Source organism: Equus asinus, chromosome 3 (assembly GCF_041296235.1).
Source record: "Equus asinus isolate D_3611 breed Donkey chromosome 3, EquAss-T2T_v2, whole genome shotgun sequence".
Taxonomy (NCBI): domain Eukaryota; kingdom Metazoa; phylum Chordata; class Mammalia; order Perissodactyla; family Equidae; genus Equus; species Equus asinus.
This window is the reverse complement of record NC_091792.1, coordinates 156,048,802-156,069,334: the sequence shown is the minus strand read 5'-3', so window position 1 is coordinate 156,069,334 and position 20,533 is coordinate 156,048,802. Positions and strand designations below refer to the sequence as shown.

General features: G+C 52.1%; 1 protein-coding gene across 2 annotated transcripts in view; it reads left to right on the top strand.

The window, feature by feature from the left end:
- EVC2 (EvC ciliary complex subunit 2) overlaps nt 1-19,035 on the top strand; it is a 130,983-nt gene extending 111,948 nt beyond the window's left edge. For both annotated transcript variants that reach the window (XM_014843272.3, XM_070506255.1), the window contains 5 exons: nt 2,595-2,809; nt 4,443-4,530; nt 13,056-13,252; nt 16,329-16,430; nt 18,353-19,035. In XM_014843272.3, the coding sequence (XP_014698758.3) occupies nt 2,595-2,809; nt 4,443-4,530; nt 13,056-13,252; nt 16,329-16,430; nt 18,353-18,623 (873 nt within the window). In that variant the 3' untranslated portion in view covers nt 18,624-19,035. The remainder of the gene's footprint in view (nt 1-2,594; nt 2,810-4,442; nt 4,531-13,055; nt 13,253-16,328; nt 16,431-18,352) is intronic.
- The last annotated feature ends 1,498 nt before the right edge of the window (nt 19,036-20,533 follow it).

Sequence of the window (20,533 nt, the reverse complement as noted above, 5' to 3'; positions counted from 1 at the left end):
AGGGTCATTCTCATTCAACCCTGAATCCCTCGTGCCCAGCAAAAGGCCTGGAACTACCTGTCTGTCTGTCTATCTATCTATCTGTCTATCTGTCATCATCGTCTATCCATGTATCCACTCATTCAACACGAGTGCTCACTAGAGACAACAGAGCCGAGAGAGGGGGCCCAGGGTCAGAGAAACCTGACATCTCTCCTCGCTGTGGCTCTTGCCCAGCTCTGTGACTTCAGGAGATTTACAGACACTCTCTGTGCCTCTGCTACCTTACCTATGTAATGGGATAATAACAAATTCCCACCTTGTGCTGTTTTGTGATGATTAAATCAATTAATTCATGTAAAGATACCCTGAATCCAATTGGCACGGTGTGGGCATTCAGTCAATGTCAGCTGCCCTTCTCATCTTATGGATAAGATGCTGCTGCTGCTTACTGTAACTTCTTCCACGTGCCAGGCGCTGTGCTCCCTGCTGGGGAGAGCAGAGAACAGCCACCCACAGTCCCCAGGCCCCTGCCTTCAGCATTTAGACTCTAGTGAGAGAGCAGGCATTGAGGGAGAAAATTCTAGAACCAAGTCTTGGCTGCTAGTGCTAAGTGCAGGCGGATGTAGGGGTGAGGCAGGGGTTAGGACTGACTGACAGAACTGACCTCTGGGAGGACTTCCCATCAGCCCCTCACAGCCTGAAGGGTGCATTTCTACCTTATTTTCTATTCCTACCCTGGGCTCACCTGCTCCTTGGAAAATGAAAGTGCGACGCGCCAGCTCTCTGTGCTCTGCCTCGTCTGGGGAACACTGGCAGGTGCGGGTCCGGGCTGTCCTTCCCCTGCGTGGGCTGGGGCGGGCATCAGTGGAAGTGTGGCCCGTGACCAGGCTCCTGGCGTGCTGACAGTTCACGCTGTTGGAAATGCATTAGGGCTGTTGGAAGCGCCGAGTTCCGTTGTGTGCCCACTGGGATGCTGTGGCCTGAGGGAAGGTCACAATTACACATCTCAGCCTGTTAGAAGCGCCTGCTCGGCGGAAGCCTTCAAAGGCCTTCGTGGCCCTGGGGGCAAAACGCAAGCACTGTCCACCCTGTGACCTCGGTTTACCTCTCTGGCCGTTTTCTCTTCTGTTTTGATTCCTGAGTGCTGTTTCCAAGCCTTTGAGGGGCTTTGAGACCCTTTTGAGAAGTTGGTGAAAACTTTGGCTCCTCTGCAGAAAGGCAGACCATTTTGTACATATCTTAGGAGGATCAAGGACCACCATCCCGTCATGAAGCCCATCTGAGGCCCTTTAGGTTTAAGCCCCACCCTCACCCTCCACCCCCACCCAGAGCACTGGCCATCGTGGTGAATAACGGGTTCAATATGTCTGCAGTCTTCAAGGCTGGGGACCCTGCTGCCTAACCCCCCTTACCTTCCTAAGCAGATGGCAGACAATCTCTTGTTCTAGATTATCCGATTCTGGTGGCCTAAGGATGCAGATTTCTTCTGTTTGGCCAATAAGAGGCAGTATTGCCTGGTGGTTAAGGACACACATCCTGGAGCCGGCTGGCCTCACATTCTGGCTCTGTCACTTAAGGGTGGCATAACCTGACAAATTACTTGAACTCTCTCTGCCTCAGTGTCCTCATCTGTCAAACAGGAGAATAAGAGTGTGTGTTGCATAGGGTTGTTGTAAGGACTCAGTGAGATTAAACACGCTGTGTTGTAAGCACGCGCTGCTGTGAGTACCATCAGTGCCGGCTGTGGGCTTCGTCCTCGTGGTGCATGCTGGTGCCCCCCCTGCGTCAGGGACAGGTGCCGGCCGTGAGCACAGTGCTAAGTGCTGTAGACGGACAGGGAGGTGGAGACCTAGCCCTGCCCTCAAGGGGCTCACACCCTACCACAAAGGCACACAACAGAGATTTCAGGCGACTGCAAAAATGGGGCATTGTCTCGCTCTGCTCTGGGTCCTATAACGAAATACTATAGACCAGGGGCTTAGACAACAGACATTTATTTCTCACAGTTCTGGAGGCTGGACGTCCAAGATCAAGGCATCAGCAGATTCTCTTTCTGGTGAGGACCCTGTTCCCGGCTTGCAGATGCCGCCTTCTCACTGTGTCCTCACATGGCAGAGAGAGAGAGAGAGAGAGCGAGCTCTCTCCCTCTTCTTATGAGGACACTAATCCTATCCTGGTGGCCCCACCCTCGTGCCCTCATCTAAACCTAATTACCTCCCAAAGGCCCCACCTCCAAAAACCATCCCATGGTGGGTTAGGGCTTCCACACGTGACTTTTGGGGGGACATAATTCAGTCCATAAGAGGTGTATACAAGGGGTGTTTTGTGAGCTCAATGGGAGAGGGAGTCTAGTCTCCCCAGGGACACAGAGAGCTCTTCACCAAGGAGATTCTTCTTAAGCCAGGGCTTGAAAGAAGACTCAGAATTGGCCAGGCAAACGGGAAGGCTGTTGAGGTGGAGGGTAGCAGCGTGTGCAAAAGCACTGGGGTGTGAGAAATCCAGGTGCAGTCTCATCACAGTTTGGCGCGGCTGATGGGGGAGGCAGGCAAGAGCAGGCCGGATTTCATCCCATGGCCCTGCCTGCCTAGACCACCTGCCCTCTCTGCGTGCAGGAGCTCCAGGAGCTGGAGAGGAAGCTGGAAGATGAGCTGGCACTCCAGGAGGCAGCCCAGCTGCAGCAGGCCCTGGCGAGTCAGCAGCAGCAGGCAGGCGCTGGGCCTGGGCTCCTGCACGAGCCCGAGGAGGCGGATTCCGAGAGGCAGGTCTCGGCGGTCCTGCGGCGAGCCCTGAGCAGGAGCCAGAAGCTGCTGGAGCAGCACGAGCAGAGGTGAGCCGAGGGCCCGATGGTGCTGTCTGGGTCAGTCCCCTGCAGGTCCGGGGGTGCTGGCCTCTCGAACTCAGCCGCACGCGACCCACCTGGGCTCCCACGCTGCTGTCTGCAGTGTCCTCCCAGCCTCAGGCCCCAGCTGCTAACTTTGCAGCCTGGCTCTTCTTCCCTGACTTCTTTCCATACTTCATTTTGTTCTTTACCATTGAGGTTTTACTGAACATAACATTTTCACACTTTTTATTTTGAAATAGTTATGGACTCACAAGAAGTTGCAAAAATGGTGCAGAGGTTCCATGTGCCCTTCACCCAGCTTCTCCCCCGTGGCAGCATCTCACATAATCCCAGTGGGATTCTGGGAATCCAAACCAGGAATCCCTTTGGCACCGTTCGGTGAATGCAGGGCGTGCTCAGGTCTCACCGTGCACGCGGTATTTTGTATCCCGCTTTTGTAAAGTCATCAAACAGACCGAACCCCAGTCTGCTTTTTCTGTTGTTCTTTGCGTTCTTCTTCAATTCACATCAGGCAATTAGCCTTTGCCCGTAGCATTCAGAACTCATTAAGAACATTCAGAACTCTTGGAAAACATAATTTACAACAACTTCATAATTTCCCACAATGAATATAATGTTAATGTGGAAAGGAGAGAGTGTAAACTATATACAGGGTATGACTCCATTTTTGAGAACACACACGCGCAGATTAATTGGAAGGAAATAGACCAGACTGCGATAGACGTGATTTCTGGGCGGTGAGATTACAGGTGATTTTGATTATTTGATTATGCTTTCCTGCGTAAGCACGACAAAGTGCAATTCTGTCTCATCGAAATAACTGTATGAGGAGCTGAATCTGTGTGATCAGAGGAAAATGCTCAGAGATGGTAACTTGACTTAGACCAGGATTTTAGGGTATGTGTTACTCTACTGTGCTCCATGCTTCCTGGAGGAAATCGCTGATGAGCAAGATTTTGATATGAGTTTGGGCTGTATTACCCAGAAAGCATGCGGGGTGGATAATCCATAATGCCAACTTTAACCAGCTAAGGAATCAGCTAGGCAGACGGCCTCCTGTGAAAGTCAGGAAGCCTGATGGAGACCCTCATACAAAGGCCACTCAGCCCCTGTGGTCAGAGCCAGGACCATCCTTGGAAAGTGATTCTGGGTCTGTTTCCACACAAGGACACATGGCAGATGAGGACCCCAGACCTTGGGCTTCTTGAGCCATGACAACTAATACAGTTTTCAAGGTAGGATCACAGATCGCCCTGCAAAACCACAGCAAAGTCTGCATCCGGCTCCCGTGACACTTCTCGCTTTGCAGAGCCCTTCGTCCTGAGTGGGCCCTCCCGGATACATTATTGCAAATGGTGGGCACTCCCCGATACATTATTGCAAATGGTGGGACCTCCCAGATACATTATTGTGAATGGTAGGTCCTCCCCAATACATTATTGCAAAGTAATCTAGGCAAGAAGAGGTAAGCCTCTTCTGGCCATCTCTTCAATGGATTAAAAAATAATAATAATGTAAATTAGACTTGTGATTCTTTGTTATTTAAATAACTAGATGATCTTCTCATGGGATCACTTTATAACAAAACTGGATTCATGTAGATTTATTTTCACTCTAGTTGGAGAGAAGAGCAAGAGAACAGCGTTGTGCTTGAAGATTTGCTGGAGAACATGGAGACCGACACCTTTGTGACCCTGTACAGCCAGGTGAGGATGCGTCAGCCATGTTCTGGGTCCATCCCTTGCCAGCACATCATGGTACCTTTTCCTCAGAGCCCACGTTTCTTCACATGTGGGACGAGGATGATGCTGTGAACCTCGGGACCTGCTGAGTCAGTTTGTGAAAACCCCGGGCATGGGGCCAGCACATAGAGGACATCTGATTAGAGGACGGCAGCAGAGCGACAATAATCATTATTGCCCTGGCCAGTTTCTTTTCTGTGATTCGACAGGCACCCATTCTTCCTCTTCTCAATCAGTTTAATATACACAGAGTAGGTTCCACCAGGAACAAAGTTGGTCCTGAAATCTGGGCCACACTAGGAGGCCAATGAGATTGCACCCCCTGTGTCAGCATGCTGTGTTGAACTGGGCAGTCTCTCTTGTTCTTGGCCAGAGTTGCCGCTCTCACCTCCCTCCCCGAGACAGAGCCCCGAGGCTGTGTACATGTAGCCGTGCGCAGCCTCACTCACCTACACCTGCCACTAGTTGTGTTTTATTTGCATCCCGAGATGGGCCTCCTGGATGCTGTAAGTCCCAGGAAACATGATTTGTGACAGTGGCTGATGCCGGTCACCACCATGTGGAGGTGGGTGTCGCTGACCTTGGCTCAGGAGTTCAGAGGTGGCAGGGTCACACTCTGTGATTCCTTCCACCCTTTCTTCTGGCCTGTGTTCAAGGCCAAGAAAGAAAAGGTGGGAGAACACAATCGCCCCGACTGCCTGTCTTTCCGAGAAAGCAAATGCCCCCAACCCCTGCAGCAGAGTCCCCTCAAGTCCTGAGAACTGGCCTGTGTGCCCCCAGCGTCAAGGAGGCTGTGCGGCCAATCCTTCCCCCTCAGCCTCGAAGAAGAGTCAGCAAGGAGAAGGCGGGACACTTTGGGGTGTCCAGCCAGCAGAATCGGCCGTAGCTGTCCACAGGCACACGCAGCTTCCCAGGTGAACCAGTTTCCTGTGGCTGCTGTAACGAGTTACCCCAGACTTCGTGGCTTAACAGAGCACAGGTTTATAATCTTACAGTTCTGCAGGCCAGGAGCGCTACGCGGTTCCACCAGATGGGGATCCAAGTGGCAGCTGGCTTACCGTCCTTCCGGAGGCTCCAGGGGGAATCTGTTTCCTCTCATTCAAGTGACTGGCAGGACTCGGGTCATTGCCGTCTGCTGTAGGATGGGGGTCCCCGTTTCCTTGGTGGCTGTCAGCCGAGGGTTGTTCCCAGCTTCAGAGGCACTTGCATTCCTTGGCTCGTGACTCATTTCCTTCATCTTCAAAGCCAGCAAATTGCATCTCTCAGATGCTTCTTCCATTGTCTCACGTCTCTCTCACCTCCCACACGGGAAAGGTTCTCTTTCAAGGATCCATATGATGATGAGGTTGGACCTCCCGGACAATCTAGGGTAGTCTCAGCTCAAGACCCTTAACCTTAATCACATCTGCAAAGTCCCTTTGCCGTGTAAGGTACCATGTTCACAGGTTCCAGGACTGGGCATAGACATCTTGGAGGGTCATTATTCTGCCAACCACACCAAACAAGAAGCCAAAGTTAGCACGGGCAGTGTCAGCATCCGTGGTGAATCTGACACGTTCCTTCCTCTTTGACATGAGAGCTGACCTGGGCTTTCTAGATGTTTACAGCGAGAGAGCACCTACTCTGCGACAGGACCCAGGCCAAGTACTTGCCGCTCACCTCCCTGTCGGGCAGGTTCTGTCGTCCTCTCCCTTACAGACGGGTCCTGGAGAGGTGAAATTCTTGCCCAAGGTCACACGGAGGAGCTAGGCGGAGCTAGGACGGAGAGCCCACCTTCTTCCTGCCCCACACCTCTCGCAGAATCGCCTGAACTCCAAACTGGGGTTGGAGGAGGGAGCTGAAGGTGCCAGAACACCTGCTGCGCCCTGAATATTGTCCTTGGTGCTTATATCTGTTATTCATTTAATCCTTGCAGAAAGCTGGGAAACGGGGAATATCTTCTCCATTTTGCAAACAGAGGAGCCAAGGCCCAGAGCTGTGGCGTGCCTGCGTCAGCGCTCGCCACTGCTTCCGGTGCTCAAGGTTCAGCCCGGGGTGGTGGCCTCACAGGTCACCCTCTTTCTGCTCGGTCCCCTGCAGGCAGGTGATGCCTCTGGCCTGGGTCTCTGTGGTAACTGAGCATCTCCCACGCTTGCCCTTTTTCCTTCTTTACTAAGAGACTTGACAGAAGACCGAGGTGTCACGTGTGGAACTTCATCCAGTTCATTTCTAGTTTCTTGGCTCTTTTAAATTGTGAATTCTGCTAAAGAACTGGCCCTGTGAAGAGGAAAATCCTGCTAGACTAGAAGCCCTGGGCACAGGGACCCGTCAGGGCAGCTGTTTTTCTCTGCTCCCCCCAACCCCGTGCCTTGTGGAGTCCCCCCAACAGCATCTACTCCACTGCACTCCTTTCTTTCCAGCCCCTGTGTCTTAGTGAGGGTTCTCCAGAGAAACAGAACCAAAAATCCTGTGTATATATAGAGAGAGATTTACTTGAAGGAAATGCGATGATGGAGACTGGCAAGTCCACTTAGGCTGGCAGGACGGCAGCCTGGAGACCCAGGGAGGAGATGAGGGTGCGGCGCAAGTCCGAAGGCTGTCTGCTGGCAGAATTCCCTCTCGCTCAGAGGGGGTCAGTCTTCTGTGCTAGTGGGTCTTCACCTGATTGGATGAGGCCCACCCACACTGTGAAGGGCCATCTGCTTTCCTTGGAATCCACCAGTTTAAAAGTTAATCTCATCCAAAAACACCTCCCCAGAAATATCCAGAATAATGTTGGACCAAATATCTTGGCGCCATGGCCCAGAGAAGTTGACACATGAAATTAACCATCACCCCCTGTCTAGAGGAGTCCCGTATTTTACCTGTTTCTTTTTTGTACCAGGCGAGAGAAGAACTGAGGAAGCCCAGTCCTCTCTCCCTCCCTCTCCCTGCTCCACCTCCTCCTCTTCTTTCTGGTTCTTCCTCCTCCTGTTCCTGCTGTTTCTCCTCTCCCTCCCTCTCTCCCCTGTTTTATTTCCTGCTGATGACACTGCCTTAGGGACATGGTTTGACTTGTAAAATCTGCACGAGGGTAGTTTCCACGGCAGCACCCATGTCTTCATATTTATGCAACTTTGCCAACTCTTCCTTTTTTGGGTGTTTATAACCATATCAAGATAACACCCCCAAATGCCTGCTCTGTGCCCAGACACCCGTCGCACACCCTCCCCGTTAGTGCTCACCACTGCTCTGGGGGCCCGATGTGGGAAGAGCCTCCCTCAGGCGCTGCTCCAGATCCATCAGCCCTTCTGTGATGCTGACAGTACCAATGGCAGCTGAATCAGCCCAGGGTGGGGGACAGGCATGGACACAGTTATCATCTGACAGATGAAGAAACTGAGGGTCAGGGAGGTGATAGGACTTAGCCAAGGTCCCACAGCCAGGTGGTGGTGGAGCTCGGCTTTAAATCAGGGTTTACTGCCTTTAAATGCTCTACTCGTTCCATTTCATGCTACTGCACGATTCCCTTCGAAGCAAGATATTTCCTCATTGCTTCATGGATAAAATGGGAGGGGGTGCTCATTTAGAAATGAATGGTACTAACTCCACGAGGCAAGGACTTGCCCTGTGCTGTGGGGAGAGGCTGGGACCCCCTTTGTCGTCCTCACTGAACTCGTCTCCTTTACTCTCTCGAGGCTCCAGCATGACTGCAGCCACCTGGGGACAACAGGTGGAATTCTTTCTTTCTCAACCATATGAGGTATGACTTAGAGTCACCTTCACTCCGAAGACCCTGACACCCTCTGGAGAGGCTTCGTTCATGAATAAATATTTACTGTGCTCCCAGTGAGCGGCAGGCACTGTCCTAGGCACTGGGATTTCAGCAGTAAACAAAACAGATAAAGTCCATGCCCTCAGGAGCTGATGGTCTAGTGGGGAGAGCAGGCGAGCAATAAGATAAATACATGAGCCAGATAGTATTTTATGTGCATTATGACCCCATTTTTATACTTATGACCATCCACCTATCCATCCGTCTACCCATCCATCCACCCATCTGTCCATCCATGTACCCATCCATCCATCCATCCTCCTGTCTGTCCATCTGTCCACCCACCCATCTGTCTGTCCACCCTTCCATCCATCCATCCATCCATTTAAGCATCCATCTACATATATGCCTAGAAAAATTCCTGGAATGTAGTTTGCCTAACGTTGCTATAATGATTTCTGGATGATGGCACTTGGGAATAATTATTTTAACATTAATCTTTGTGCTTTACTGCATTGCTTGAATTCCTTAAAACAAGCAGTATCTCTTAAAAATAAAGACCAGGATGAAATATGCCAAGAGATTCACAAACAGCAGAAATCCATGCCAAGTCCGATGGTGGTGAGGCAGAGCAGGAAAGAGGGACAGGGAGCGCCTGCCGGCAAGTGTGGTCTTTCTGCCGCCCTCCTCTGCGTGGACAGTTGGTCCCTGTGTCACTTGGTGGTCCACGTCAGTCTCTAGAAGTGGCTCCAGATCTTCAAAGCAATGTGATCCACACAGATGCTTTTTGTGTTACCACCTTCAAGAAGTCTTGACCCAGCTAACTGACTTATCTTGAGAGTTATTGATCAGGACTTCTCAGAGCCGGAAGGGCCATGGCAATGAGCTGGTTTGTCCTTGCATTCCCCAGTGGGGATCCCGGCTATGGAGAGTTAGTCCCCTGCCTCAGGAAGAAGTGATCTGCGGGGTGCTTGTGAAGTCAAGGTTTAGCCCTTGCTTACTCAACAGATATGAAACCCTATCCTAAAACCTAGTTGGAGAGACACACAAGAAACTGGACAGTCATGTTAAAACCAGTGAGAGCTCAGAGGAGAGGCACCCGTCCCAGAATGTGGGGTCAGGGAAGGCTTCCAGAAAAGCCAACACTTGTGTCGAGACCAGAGGAATGAGTGGAAGAGAGCCAGACAGAGAGCGGTTTGGGGAAAAGCGTATTCCGGGCAGAAGGAAGCACATGTGGAAGGGCACGGTGGCCCAGGACAGCCGGGTCCTTCAGGGAAGAACAGGTCGTTCAGGGTGACGCAGGGGGAGGCTGCTGGGAGAGGAGTGTCAGGTCATGGAAGGGTGCTAAGCAAGGAGGTCTGGTATTTAGAGTAACACCTTTCCCATCACTTCACTAAAAGCGTTGACCAAGGTCATAAGTGACCCCTTGTTTCCAAATCCAGTGGTCAAGTCCCTGTCTTTGTCTTTCTTGACCTCTCTGTGGCACTTGGCCCACAGCCCTCTTCTTGAATACCTTCCTTCCTTGGCTTCCAACACCCCGGACGCCAGGTTCTCTCCTGCCCCCCTGGCTGCCTGTGGTCAAGCCCCCCTGTTGGATGCTGCTCTGCATCGTGCCCTTCAGACGCTGGATGCCTGAGGGCTTGGTCCTTGGACCTTATCTGCTCTCTCTCTACGTTTACTTCCTTACTGATGTCATCTACATGCTGACTACCTCCTAACCCTACCTCTGGACCTCTGCCCTGAACGTGAGACTTGACTCTCCATTAGTGCCTCTATGAAACACGTGCCTTAACCTGTCCAAACAGAACCGCACGTGACTGAGGTTCCCTTCTCCCAAACTTGCTCCGCCTCCATCCACCCAGCAGCTCAAGTGAAAGATGGTGGAGTCATCCTTTGTTCCTCTCTTCCAGTGAAATGCGTTGGCTCTACCGTCGGTGTCTCCCAGGTCTGATCCCTCCTCCCCACCTCCCCTCGACCTTGGGTTCACGCCCCTCGACCTCGGGATCACACGGCCACCATCTCCCGCCTGAGATGCTCTCCCTGCTTCCTCTTTCACTGCAGATGGTCCAACTTCCATGTGTCACCCAAAGTGATCTTTTAAAATGAAAATCAGTTCATGCCACTCCCCTGCTTAAATTCCTGCAGTGACGTCGTTCTGTCTCACTGTGAAGACAAGCCAGCGTCCTCACACGGTGACAAGGCCCCATGTGAGCTGACCGCCTGCCGCCCTTCCCACTCATCTCCCGCCACTCTCCTCTCACATGCTCCCTGCCAGCCATGCTGGCCTCCCTTGTCTCTGTCATTCATGCCGAGGTCATCCCCACTCAGGGTCTTTCCCCTTGCCTTCTGGAATGCTCCTCCCTTCCATGTGCCCATGGCTCATTTCTTCACTTCATTCAGGTCTCCTCAGAGGAGTCTTCCCTGACCACTCGTCACCTTCTGTCTTTCTCTCCTGCCTCAGTTTCCCTCCTGGCACTTACTTACCACTCCCCTATACAGTGTTTATCTGTTTGTAGGCTTACCTTCATCTCTCTCCCCTGACTCTGAACCTCCTGAAGGTGGAGCCTGTGTCTGTGTTACTCACTGCTCTGTCTCCAGTGCCTGGAACAGGGTCAAGTACCGTAGGACTCCATCGTAGTGTTAGTTGAATGAATAAATGTACTAGCAATATGCCATAATGGCCACCAGACAGGTCTACCTTATAATTCCCAGAACCTAGGAATATGACCTTATATGGCAAAAGGGACTTTCCAGATGTGGTTAAGGATCCTGAGATGAGGAGATTATCCTGGATTCTCCCAGTGGCTCCTAAATGTCCTCACACTGGTCCTTATATGAGAGAGGCCAGAAGAAACACAGTCAGAAGAGAAGGCCATTTGGTGAGACAGAATCAGAGTTTGGAGGATGTGCTGTGAAGATGGAGGAGGGACCATAAGCTGAAGAACACAGGCGCCTCTAGAAGCTGGAAGAGGCAAGAAAACAGCTCCCCTGGGGCCTCCAGAAGGACCCAGCCCTGCGAGACCTTGACTGTAGCCCGTGACACTGCCTCCAGACTTCAGACTTCTCTCCTCCAGAATGCAGGAGAATAAATGTGTGTTGTTTGAAGCCACTAAGCTTGGGGCGATTTGTCATGGCTGCGTTAGGAAACTCGTACGAATACTGTAACGACCGCAGTGGCTGGCGCTGGTCGAGTGTCCACCATGTGTCAGCACTGCCCTGAGACGTTTTGTAAAGTCAGAATTCTTTTTAGGTGACAGTAACAGAAGTTCATTTCTAACTAATTTGAGTATAAAGGAAATGGACTGATACCCTGAGTGTCCCCAGAAGGTCAGGGCTGCGCTCCTGGGGCACAGATGGTCTCTCTCTGCTCCTCCATCCCTCTCCCCTGGTTCTTTGTGCCCGCTTAATGAGCTTTGTCCCCACAGGAAGGGACGTGGCAGCTGGCAGCCCTGAGCTGGTGGCCTTTCAGCGTCCAGCTGTCCTGCCTTTGCCGTATGAAATGCTTTTCTCTCTCAGCTTTGCTGTGTAAAATCAGGGAAGGTCTCTGACTGTGCGAGTGTCCAAGCACGCCCACCCCGTTGCTGAGAGAAGTAGCTGTTGTTTGTGTCTTCCCAGCACGGAACACTTTTATTCTGTCCTCACAAAACCCTTTGACAGAGGTGTTATCGTTTCCCCATTTTACAGACAAGGAAGCTGAGGCGCAAAGAGAGGTGAGGACATCGCCCAGGGACACACAGCTCTGGGCGGTGGGGCTGGGAGCAGGGCCCATCCTCTCTCTCTCTTTTTTTTAACCTTTTATCTTGAAATACTTTTAGATTCACAGGAAGTTGCAAAGCTAGTACTGAGAATTCCAGTGCCCCACCCCACGTCTCACTCACTTTCCCCCCATGGTGGCATCTTACAAAACTCTAGCCCAGTATCCAAGCGGGAAATTGTCCTTGATGTAAAGTGTGTGTAGTCCTGTGTCATTTTATCACACGTAGTTTCATGTAACCGACACCACAATCAAGTTACAGAACTAGTCAGTCACGGCAGAGATCTGCCCGGTGCCCCCGGGTATAGTTATACCCACTCCTCCCCGCTTCCGAGGCCCTGGTAACCACCGCTCTGTCCTCCACCTCTCAATTGCATCACTTCTGGAATGTTTACACATGGAATCACACAGGATGAGACCTGTGGAGACGGGCTTTTTTCACGGAGTGTAACGCCCTCGAGATCCATCCAGAGCTTTCTCTTTATTGCAGGGTGGTAATCTGTGGTGCGGCCATGGCACAGTTTCTTTACCCATCCACTGGTTTAGGGACATTTCAGCTGTTTCCAGAGCCCGTGCTCTTCCCCCCACTGGTTTAGGGACATTTCAGCTGTTTCCAGAGCCCGTGCTCTTCCCCCCACTGGTTTAGGGACATTTCAGCTGTTTCCAGAGCCTGTGCTCTTCCCCCCATGCCATCTCGCCTCAGGGAGCGCGAGGAGGAGAAAGATGACTAATTGGCGCTGCGCAGGCCGGGCTTTAGCGGTGTGAGTTGAGATGGTTGGAAGGGATGCATGAAGGCTTTGGAAATGTCACAGGGAGCCGAGGCTGCTGACCAGGTAGATTTTTTTTGACAGCTCTGTGAATCTGAGAACATGTTTTCAAGCCCAAGCTACTAAAATATTTATCTCTCTGAGACAAAAAGTCCTAAGACTGTCATCCGGTAAAACTTGCTGTTGTCAAGATTAGAGCCGTGAGGGTCTGAGCTCCCGGCCTTCCGTCCTCCAGGAGCTGAGACTGGCGTCCTACCTGGCAAAGCTGACGATGGTGCCCGGGGCCACCCTGCGCCGGCTCCTGAGCGTGGCTCTGCCCGCAGCCTCACAGCCCGAGCTGCTGGCCATGCTGGATTCCGTCAGCCAGAAGCATCACGACCACGCGGCGGAGAGTGATGGTGGCGGGGAGCAGGCGGACCTGGGCAGGAGGCGGTGAGCGTCGTGTCCGGCTGCCCTGGGACACAGGGAGTGAGGGCCCAGCATGAGGACGGGGGAGGAGGGAAGAAGGACCCCCCCCAGGCGCATGTGCACATGCCTTCCCCAGTGGGAACGTCACTGCTCAGGGAGCGAACAGCAGCCAGAGAGTGGCCAAAAGTCCCTTTTTCAGTCATGGCGGGCCCAAGTATTTTGTTCACGCTTTCTCCTTTTGTCACCAATTTAGTTTTCAAGTAGAATCTTAAGAGAGTAAGTTTCCCCGGGCTGTAAATATACCATATACACACATTAAAGAAAGTGTAAAAAATACATAAAAGGAAAAAGAAGAAAAGGAAACATCTATGACTCTACCAGCTGGGGAACACGGCTGTTAGCATCTTGTTACAATTCCTCCTCCGGAATGTGTTTCTCTGCCTGGTTTTATGAGTGCGTGTATTGTGCATGTGTGAACATTTGTGTGTGATGGATAGTCGTGAGTATCTGTGTGTGTGTGGTAACCCCAGCGTGTACAACCTGGGGTTTTTCAGAACCTTAGAGCAGAAGCCAGCTTGCTGATGACCTTTCAGCTCTTGTCCAGGTGTAAATGTCTTTGTATACAATAATTCTCACACTATTTAGACTATATTTCTGCTATTTTTATTAACAATTTAAACTTCATACTTTTCACAGTTACTGAAACACCTCCAAAGATATTATTTTTAACAGCTGCCTAATATTCCCCTGGGGTGTATAGCATAGTGCATGTAGCTGTGACCCTACTGCTGGACATTTAGTTTGGGTTCATTTTTTTGCTCTATTGTGGCTAATGCTGTGTAGATGCTTTCCTTTAGGATCCAGCTCCAGGTGTGGCTGTGTTCAGTAACGGCCATTTATAAGGAGGGGCAGGAAGCGGGGTGGAGTGAGGTGGGTCTGGGGAGCAGCCAGTGGTGCCGTCTGAAAACAGCGTTTGTGGAGGTCTAGGTGACAAGGAAAGCCACGAGCAGACCTGACGTGTTGAAGCTAGTGTCCACCACCTGGACCACGAGGGTGGGGTGGGCATCCGGGAGCCCAGGAGCCTGCCAAAATGGCGCGATGTCCCGAGAGGCGTGCATGTACTTTATTTTTCCTGAGAAAAGGGGCAGTATCTTATCAGAGTCGTGACGGGGTCCCTGACTCAAAAAGGTAAGAAGCACTGCTGAGGGCTGAGAGAAAGGCTGCAGGGCGAGGAATGGCAGGAATGTGGGAACACAGCTGCGGGGTGGGGTGGGAGTCCATGGGGGCTAGGAAGTGGGGCCCAGCACAGTCTTGGGCTGTGTGGGGACGTGGTCAGGGGCCGGGTGTGGGCGTGGTCAGAGGCTGGGTGTGGGTGTGGCTAGGGGGGCTCGGTGTGGGGCGGGGTCAGGGAACTGGGTGTGGTGAGAGGGCTAGATGTGATCAGAGGACAGGGGGTATGGGCGTGGTCAAAAGCCTGAGTGTGGGTGGGGTCAGGGGCTACTGTGAGCATGGGCAGAGGGCTGGGTGTGGGTGAGGTCAGGGCTGCTGTGGGCATGGTCAGAGGGTTGGGTGTGGGTGTGGTCAGGGCTGCTGTGGGCATGGTCAGAGGGCTGGGTGTGGTCAGGGCTGCTGTGGGCATGGTCAGAGGGCTGGGTGTGGTCAGGGCTGCTGTGGGCATGGTCAGAGGGCTGGGTGTGGTCAAGGCTGCTGTGGGCATGATCAGAGGGCTGCGTGTGAGCTTGGTCAAGGCGGGGCTGAGCAGTGAAGTATATGCAGTTGGTAGGTATTGGAGGTGACCCTGGAGGAGGAACCTGCATTGTCCCGGGGAGCCACCTCTGCCTGAGCGCCACCACAAGGACCTCATGTACAGGGCTGCCCCTTTGTCCAGTTTAATTTGGGAGGCTGGTGAGCGAGCATGGGCAGGCTGATGAGGGACAAGCCAGGAGCACCCAGGGTGGCTGTCACCATGAGTGTGGAGTGTGAGCGTGCCTTTTTCCTTGCCTGGCCTCATGGCCAAGTGGACTGGATGATTCTTGAGTCCTGGGCCACTCACCATAGTCTCCGAGGGCAGGGCAGTCACTACTCTTGTGTCCTGAGTGCTCGGTGCCTGGTCACATCATCAGTTCAGGGTCTTGGGTTTCAAGCAACAGAACCTGACTGACTAATCTAAGCAAGAAAGGGTGTACGAGAGACCTATTAGAATCCAGGAAGAGCTGAACACCTGGTCCTGGGACCGGCAGGACCAGGAGAGTATGAGGGGCTTCTCTCCAGGATGCTGCCCTCAGAAGATGACCTTCTCTGCCCAGAGTTAGACTCCTGGGAGGGAAAGCCTGGTCCAGCTGGAAGAGGGTCCATCTCCACCACCAGGAGGGCAGTGTGAACCAGCCGAGGCAGAGTGTGAGTTTGGCCAGAGCCGGGCACAGACAGGATTCTGCATCCCACACTGTCCTTTACTGACTTGGCTTGAGGCCAAGGCCTACAAACGTCTCCCTCCTCTCGCTCTCCTGTGCAGCACTCTGCAATGTCCCTTCTCCTCCAGTGGAGAATCATGCTCCCGCACATGGCACATGGCGTTGGGGCTCCTTGCCCACCCTCCACTGTGCCTTTTCAACTTTCTCATTCATATGTTTATAAAACACTTACTGAGCTCCTGGTCCATCCGCTGTCTCAGGCACGAGTGGCTGTGGCAGAGTAACAGAGACAGGGTCCTCTCGTATGGAGCGTGCACTCCAGAGGGGGATGGACGACACAGAAGCGGAGGCACGGAGCCCATTGCTTCACAAATGCCCATGCGCTCCATGCCAAGATGCAGCTCAAGTGTCCCACACCCAGGCCGCCTTCCTCTGTCTGCCTGACGTCACCTGCTACCTGTCTGTGACCCCTGGATTGGGGACCCCTTGAGGGCAGAAAGTGTGTCTCAAGCAGGCCAGAGAAGGTGCTTGATCAGTGTATGTTGAATGAGTGAATGAATGAATGGTGAAAACTCTCCGAGTTTCTGGTGTCAGCCAAAGGTCATATTGGGGGTGGAGCTTGTTAGGCATGGATCACTTAAAGATTCTATTCTTTTTGAAAATAGAAGACACTCCCTTCTTGCTTTTAGGAAACACCAGGGCTGGTGGCAAGCCTTAGAAAGCAAACTGCAAGGAGAACTGACAAGCAGAGGACTGGAGAAGATGCTGTGGGCTCACGCAAGGAAGGAGAGGTAACGATGGACGTTCACTCAGGTGGGCTGGGGAGGAGGTCAGCCAAGCGCCTGTGAGAGGGATGGGGAGGCGGAGGGGACCCAGAAGGGCGGGGCTACTGCAAACGTACCAACATTCCTTCCCCAGAGACCACAGTCTTTATCCCATGGGGGCTTAGTTCGGAGCTGAAGATAAGCCTCTAGCTATCAGTGGGAGAATGTTCTCCTATCATTTATCAGCATTTTAATTACGGTGTTTATTTTAACTAGTGGCTGTTTTTAAATGGGGTGTCCTTGGGAGGAGAATAATTCCTGATGGCCATTTGGACTTTCTAGTTTACAAACCCTTTCCCATCTGTTGCCCTGAGCCTCCAGCCTTCCAGAAAGTAGGAACGATAAAATTGGAGCTTGGGGAGGTCCAAGGAAGAAGCCCCCAGCCTGCAGCTGGTCTCTGGTAGCCATGGGATTTGGGACCATCTAACTCACCCCTTATTTCCCTTGACTTCCAGGCCAGGGCTTGTTCACTCTATCAAGATCCTTTGTCCCTTAGCTGTGGTCACTGCGCACCTGCAGCACAGAGGAACGTTAGGGGCAGAGTGGTTTCAGATTGCTACAAACAGTGACCAGTGTCTCCAGTGTTGCCCACTGGAGAAGATTTGGAGAAAGAGTAACAGTGGGTAGATTGGTAACAGGTTGAAATGTGATATCCGAAGTGTGCTCTGGACACAGTGCACGTCCAAGGGAAGAGTCGAACCCGAGTCCCACCCCGTCCGTGGTTTCTCAGAGCCGAGGGGAAGGTGCTGAGACCAACCTTGTTGAACTGTCCATGATAACCATCTGGGAGCCGCTGGTAATAGGCTGGATGTCAGAATTTAGTCCCAGAGAACTTAGGTCAGGATACTGAGCCCAAACCAAGGAAAGGAAATCCAAGCTGTATAAACGTAGAGTGCTCCGCTAAGGAACAGAAGCCAGTTGCTCAAGATGAGGATGGGAGAGCGAAGGCGTCCTAGGCTGCGTTAATAGACGCGGGGAGAGCAGAGATCAGGAGCTCTGGTCCCGCCGTCCTGGGTTTCTGGACTAGCCCTGGCTCTGCCTAGAGGCACTGTGGATGGATGGTACAAAGAGAAGAGGTGCGTGAACCAGAAAAAGCTGCCTTTGAGTCCTTGCTGAGATTCGTACTAGCCGCAAGGACAGGAGTTATGGTGATGGCAGTGGCACCTCATCTGCCACATCTGTTCAGGAAGGGCCAACGAGCCTGCCAGGGACTTCCAGTAGGTGGACCATGGCCTGTGGTCCATGATGTGGCCTCGTCCTGTGTTGCTTGGGCAGAGAGAACCCTGTGGCTCTCATGTTGTATAGGGCTCCCAAAGGGAGTCACAGCATTATCAAGAGCAACCCAGATTCAGGGGCTGGACCACTCATGGACGGGATTCCAGCAGTCCCTTTATAGGACATTCCCGAAGTGTGGCACTCTGTTCTATTTCAAACACAATTTGCCCACCTTCTAGCAGTTGCTTTGTTATCAGGTTCCATCAGCGTCTTTTAGTGTGAGGCCCACAGGCAATGGTGTCCTGGTAACTGTTTCCCAATTGGCTGGTGGGGAGAGGGACGGGAGCATTGGTTTGTAGCCCTTGCCGGTTTCCGTGGTGTGAATGCTCCAGCGTGGCTCATTTCAAGCCAAAAGTGTGTTGACAACAGGTTCACAGAACTCCTGAAAACTTAATAGTCACAAGTGAGTGAGAGTTGTCTGCAGCATGTCCCTGCCACAGGCCTCAGCTAATTTCAGGGACAGCCTGGTGATCAAAGCACAAAACCGTTTTCTAAAATGATACCTGATCGGGGACCTAGGGACCCAAAGGGGGTTCTTCCGGAGAACTCTGTCAGGACGCTCAGGAGGGTCAGTTCTCAGACAGGTCGAATCTGATCTTCCGTTCTCTCTTCAGCATATTAAAGAAGACGTGTCCCCCTCTCAGGGAGAGGATGACGTTCTCTGGAAAAGGAAGCTGGCCACACCTGTCACTGGAGTCTGTCGGTGAACTGGCCCCAGTGCCTATCGTCGGCACGGACACCATTGACCTACTGGACACAGGCGAAAAGATCTTTATATTCAGAAACCCCAAGGAGCCGGAGATCTCACTGCACTTTGCTCCCAGGAAGAAGAAGAAGAACTTTCTGAACGCCAAAAAGGCCACCTGGGCCTTGGGCCTGGACTAGCCTGAAGGCAGCCCCAGGGAGAGTCTGAGGACAGAAAGGTGTATTTCCTCCTGCCCACCTGTGTGTGTTTGTGTGTAACGTTAACTTGCAGATAGAAATTGCAGAAGCCACGGACACCCCAATGCCCCCTCGACTGTCGGGATGCATCTGGTCTCATGAATTTCCAGATGGCCCACTCTCTGCCGCGTCGTGAGGAATGTGAGACACAGACTAGCCCGTGAACACTCAGACCTGCCTCGAGTGGGTCTGGAGGAGACCCCGGCCCCCAGGTCACGTCCCTGTACCAGCTGGCTGTGTTACGGGCTGTGGTTGCAGGTGAGGCCCTCTGCTCTTACATTTTGTGTTTGTAACATATTCTGTTTCTATCAAGGGAACTTTTGAAAATAAATGCATTTTACACAAAGCTCTTCTCAATCGGACTCATTCCTCCTTTGTGTAGGAATATTGATTTCTCATTCCTTCTTGTGTTTCGGCTGCATGTTGTCAACGAAAATAATCCATAACCAATTTATAAATGAGAATTTGGGTGAGTTTATTCTGAGCTAAAATGTGAGGACCATGGCCTGGGGCCTTTCTTCCCGAAGGAAGGCAGGGCACCAAAGAAGTGGGGTGCACAGAGTGTTTATATACCCCCAAAGAGGATGTTTCACATAGGATTGAAATGTCCTTTTACAATAGTCGTGAGACTGCTCTGTGGGCACAGCGATTGGTGGACACAGCAGGTAAGTCTGCTGTCTCGGTGGACACAGGCAGGTCTGTTGTCTCGAGCTGGGTGGTCACAGGTGAGCTGGGTGGTCAAAGGCAAGCACAGAAATCAGTTCCTAGCCTAAGGAAAGATGCTAATCCCTAAGGAAATGCCAATGTGGGGGGAAGTTGCGCCTTTATCTTAAGGGCATTTGTTCTTGCCATAGGAGATGTTTAAAGTGGATATACAATGCATGCTCAATGGCCACGGTCAGGCCCTTTTGGAAAAAACAAAGTCAGGCCGAATTAGGTTTATTCCAAATGGCTTCCTCATGTACTCCAATATATCCTATTGGTTACAGTTTCTATTTGTCAACGTTGTGGTGTTCAATAGAGATTTGCCCTCCATCGTTCCAGTGGCCAGAAAATGTGCCAGCCACTAGGGTATACCTTCTCCGGCTGAGAGTTATGGTTCCTTCTTACAGATGAGGAAATTCAGAGGCTTAAGAAGGAGAGGTGATTGCAAGATCATAAAGCCAATAAGTAGCAAAATCCGATTCACATTGTCCTCGGCCCCATGCCCGTGTCCTTTCCCCTGGACTCCATCAGTGGACCCACAAAGCCTCACTCGTTTACCGACAGACAAGCTGCACACACGTCCTGGGGTTTCACAGGTGCCTCTATGCCCTCACCCTTCACTCCTCACAGCAGCAGTCGAGCCAATGAGTCTCACTGGGGCTGGACCCCATCACTGTCTGAGCTTTTCGAGAGCCGGGCAAAGAACACAATCGCAGTGGGTCTTTCCTGAGGGGAGGACATGATTGGAAGGGGATCCATCACCAGCAAGGGGAAGACAAAGGATCCTGATGAAGCATCTGTTACATGAGCGTCGCCGCTAGCCCCTTCCAGCTGCTGTGAGCCAGCTGTTATCCTCGCTGATGCCCCAGCAAGGTGGGTATCACTTCTCCCATTTCACAGCCAGGGAGCTGAGCCTCAGAGAGTTGAAGTAACTTGCCTGCCATCACACCTCCTATAAGGGCAGAATTCTTTGAACCCGGATCTCCTAACTTTAAAACCCTATCTGCCGTGAGACATCTCATTTCCACTGGCGACCTGAAGAGCAAGTCTTCTTTGCAGTTTCCCGTCAGCGTGCAGCAGCATGGCGCACAGGGACCTTTGCTGCGGGCTGCACTTCTTTCCTAACAGCTGCCAGTTGGCCATATTGT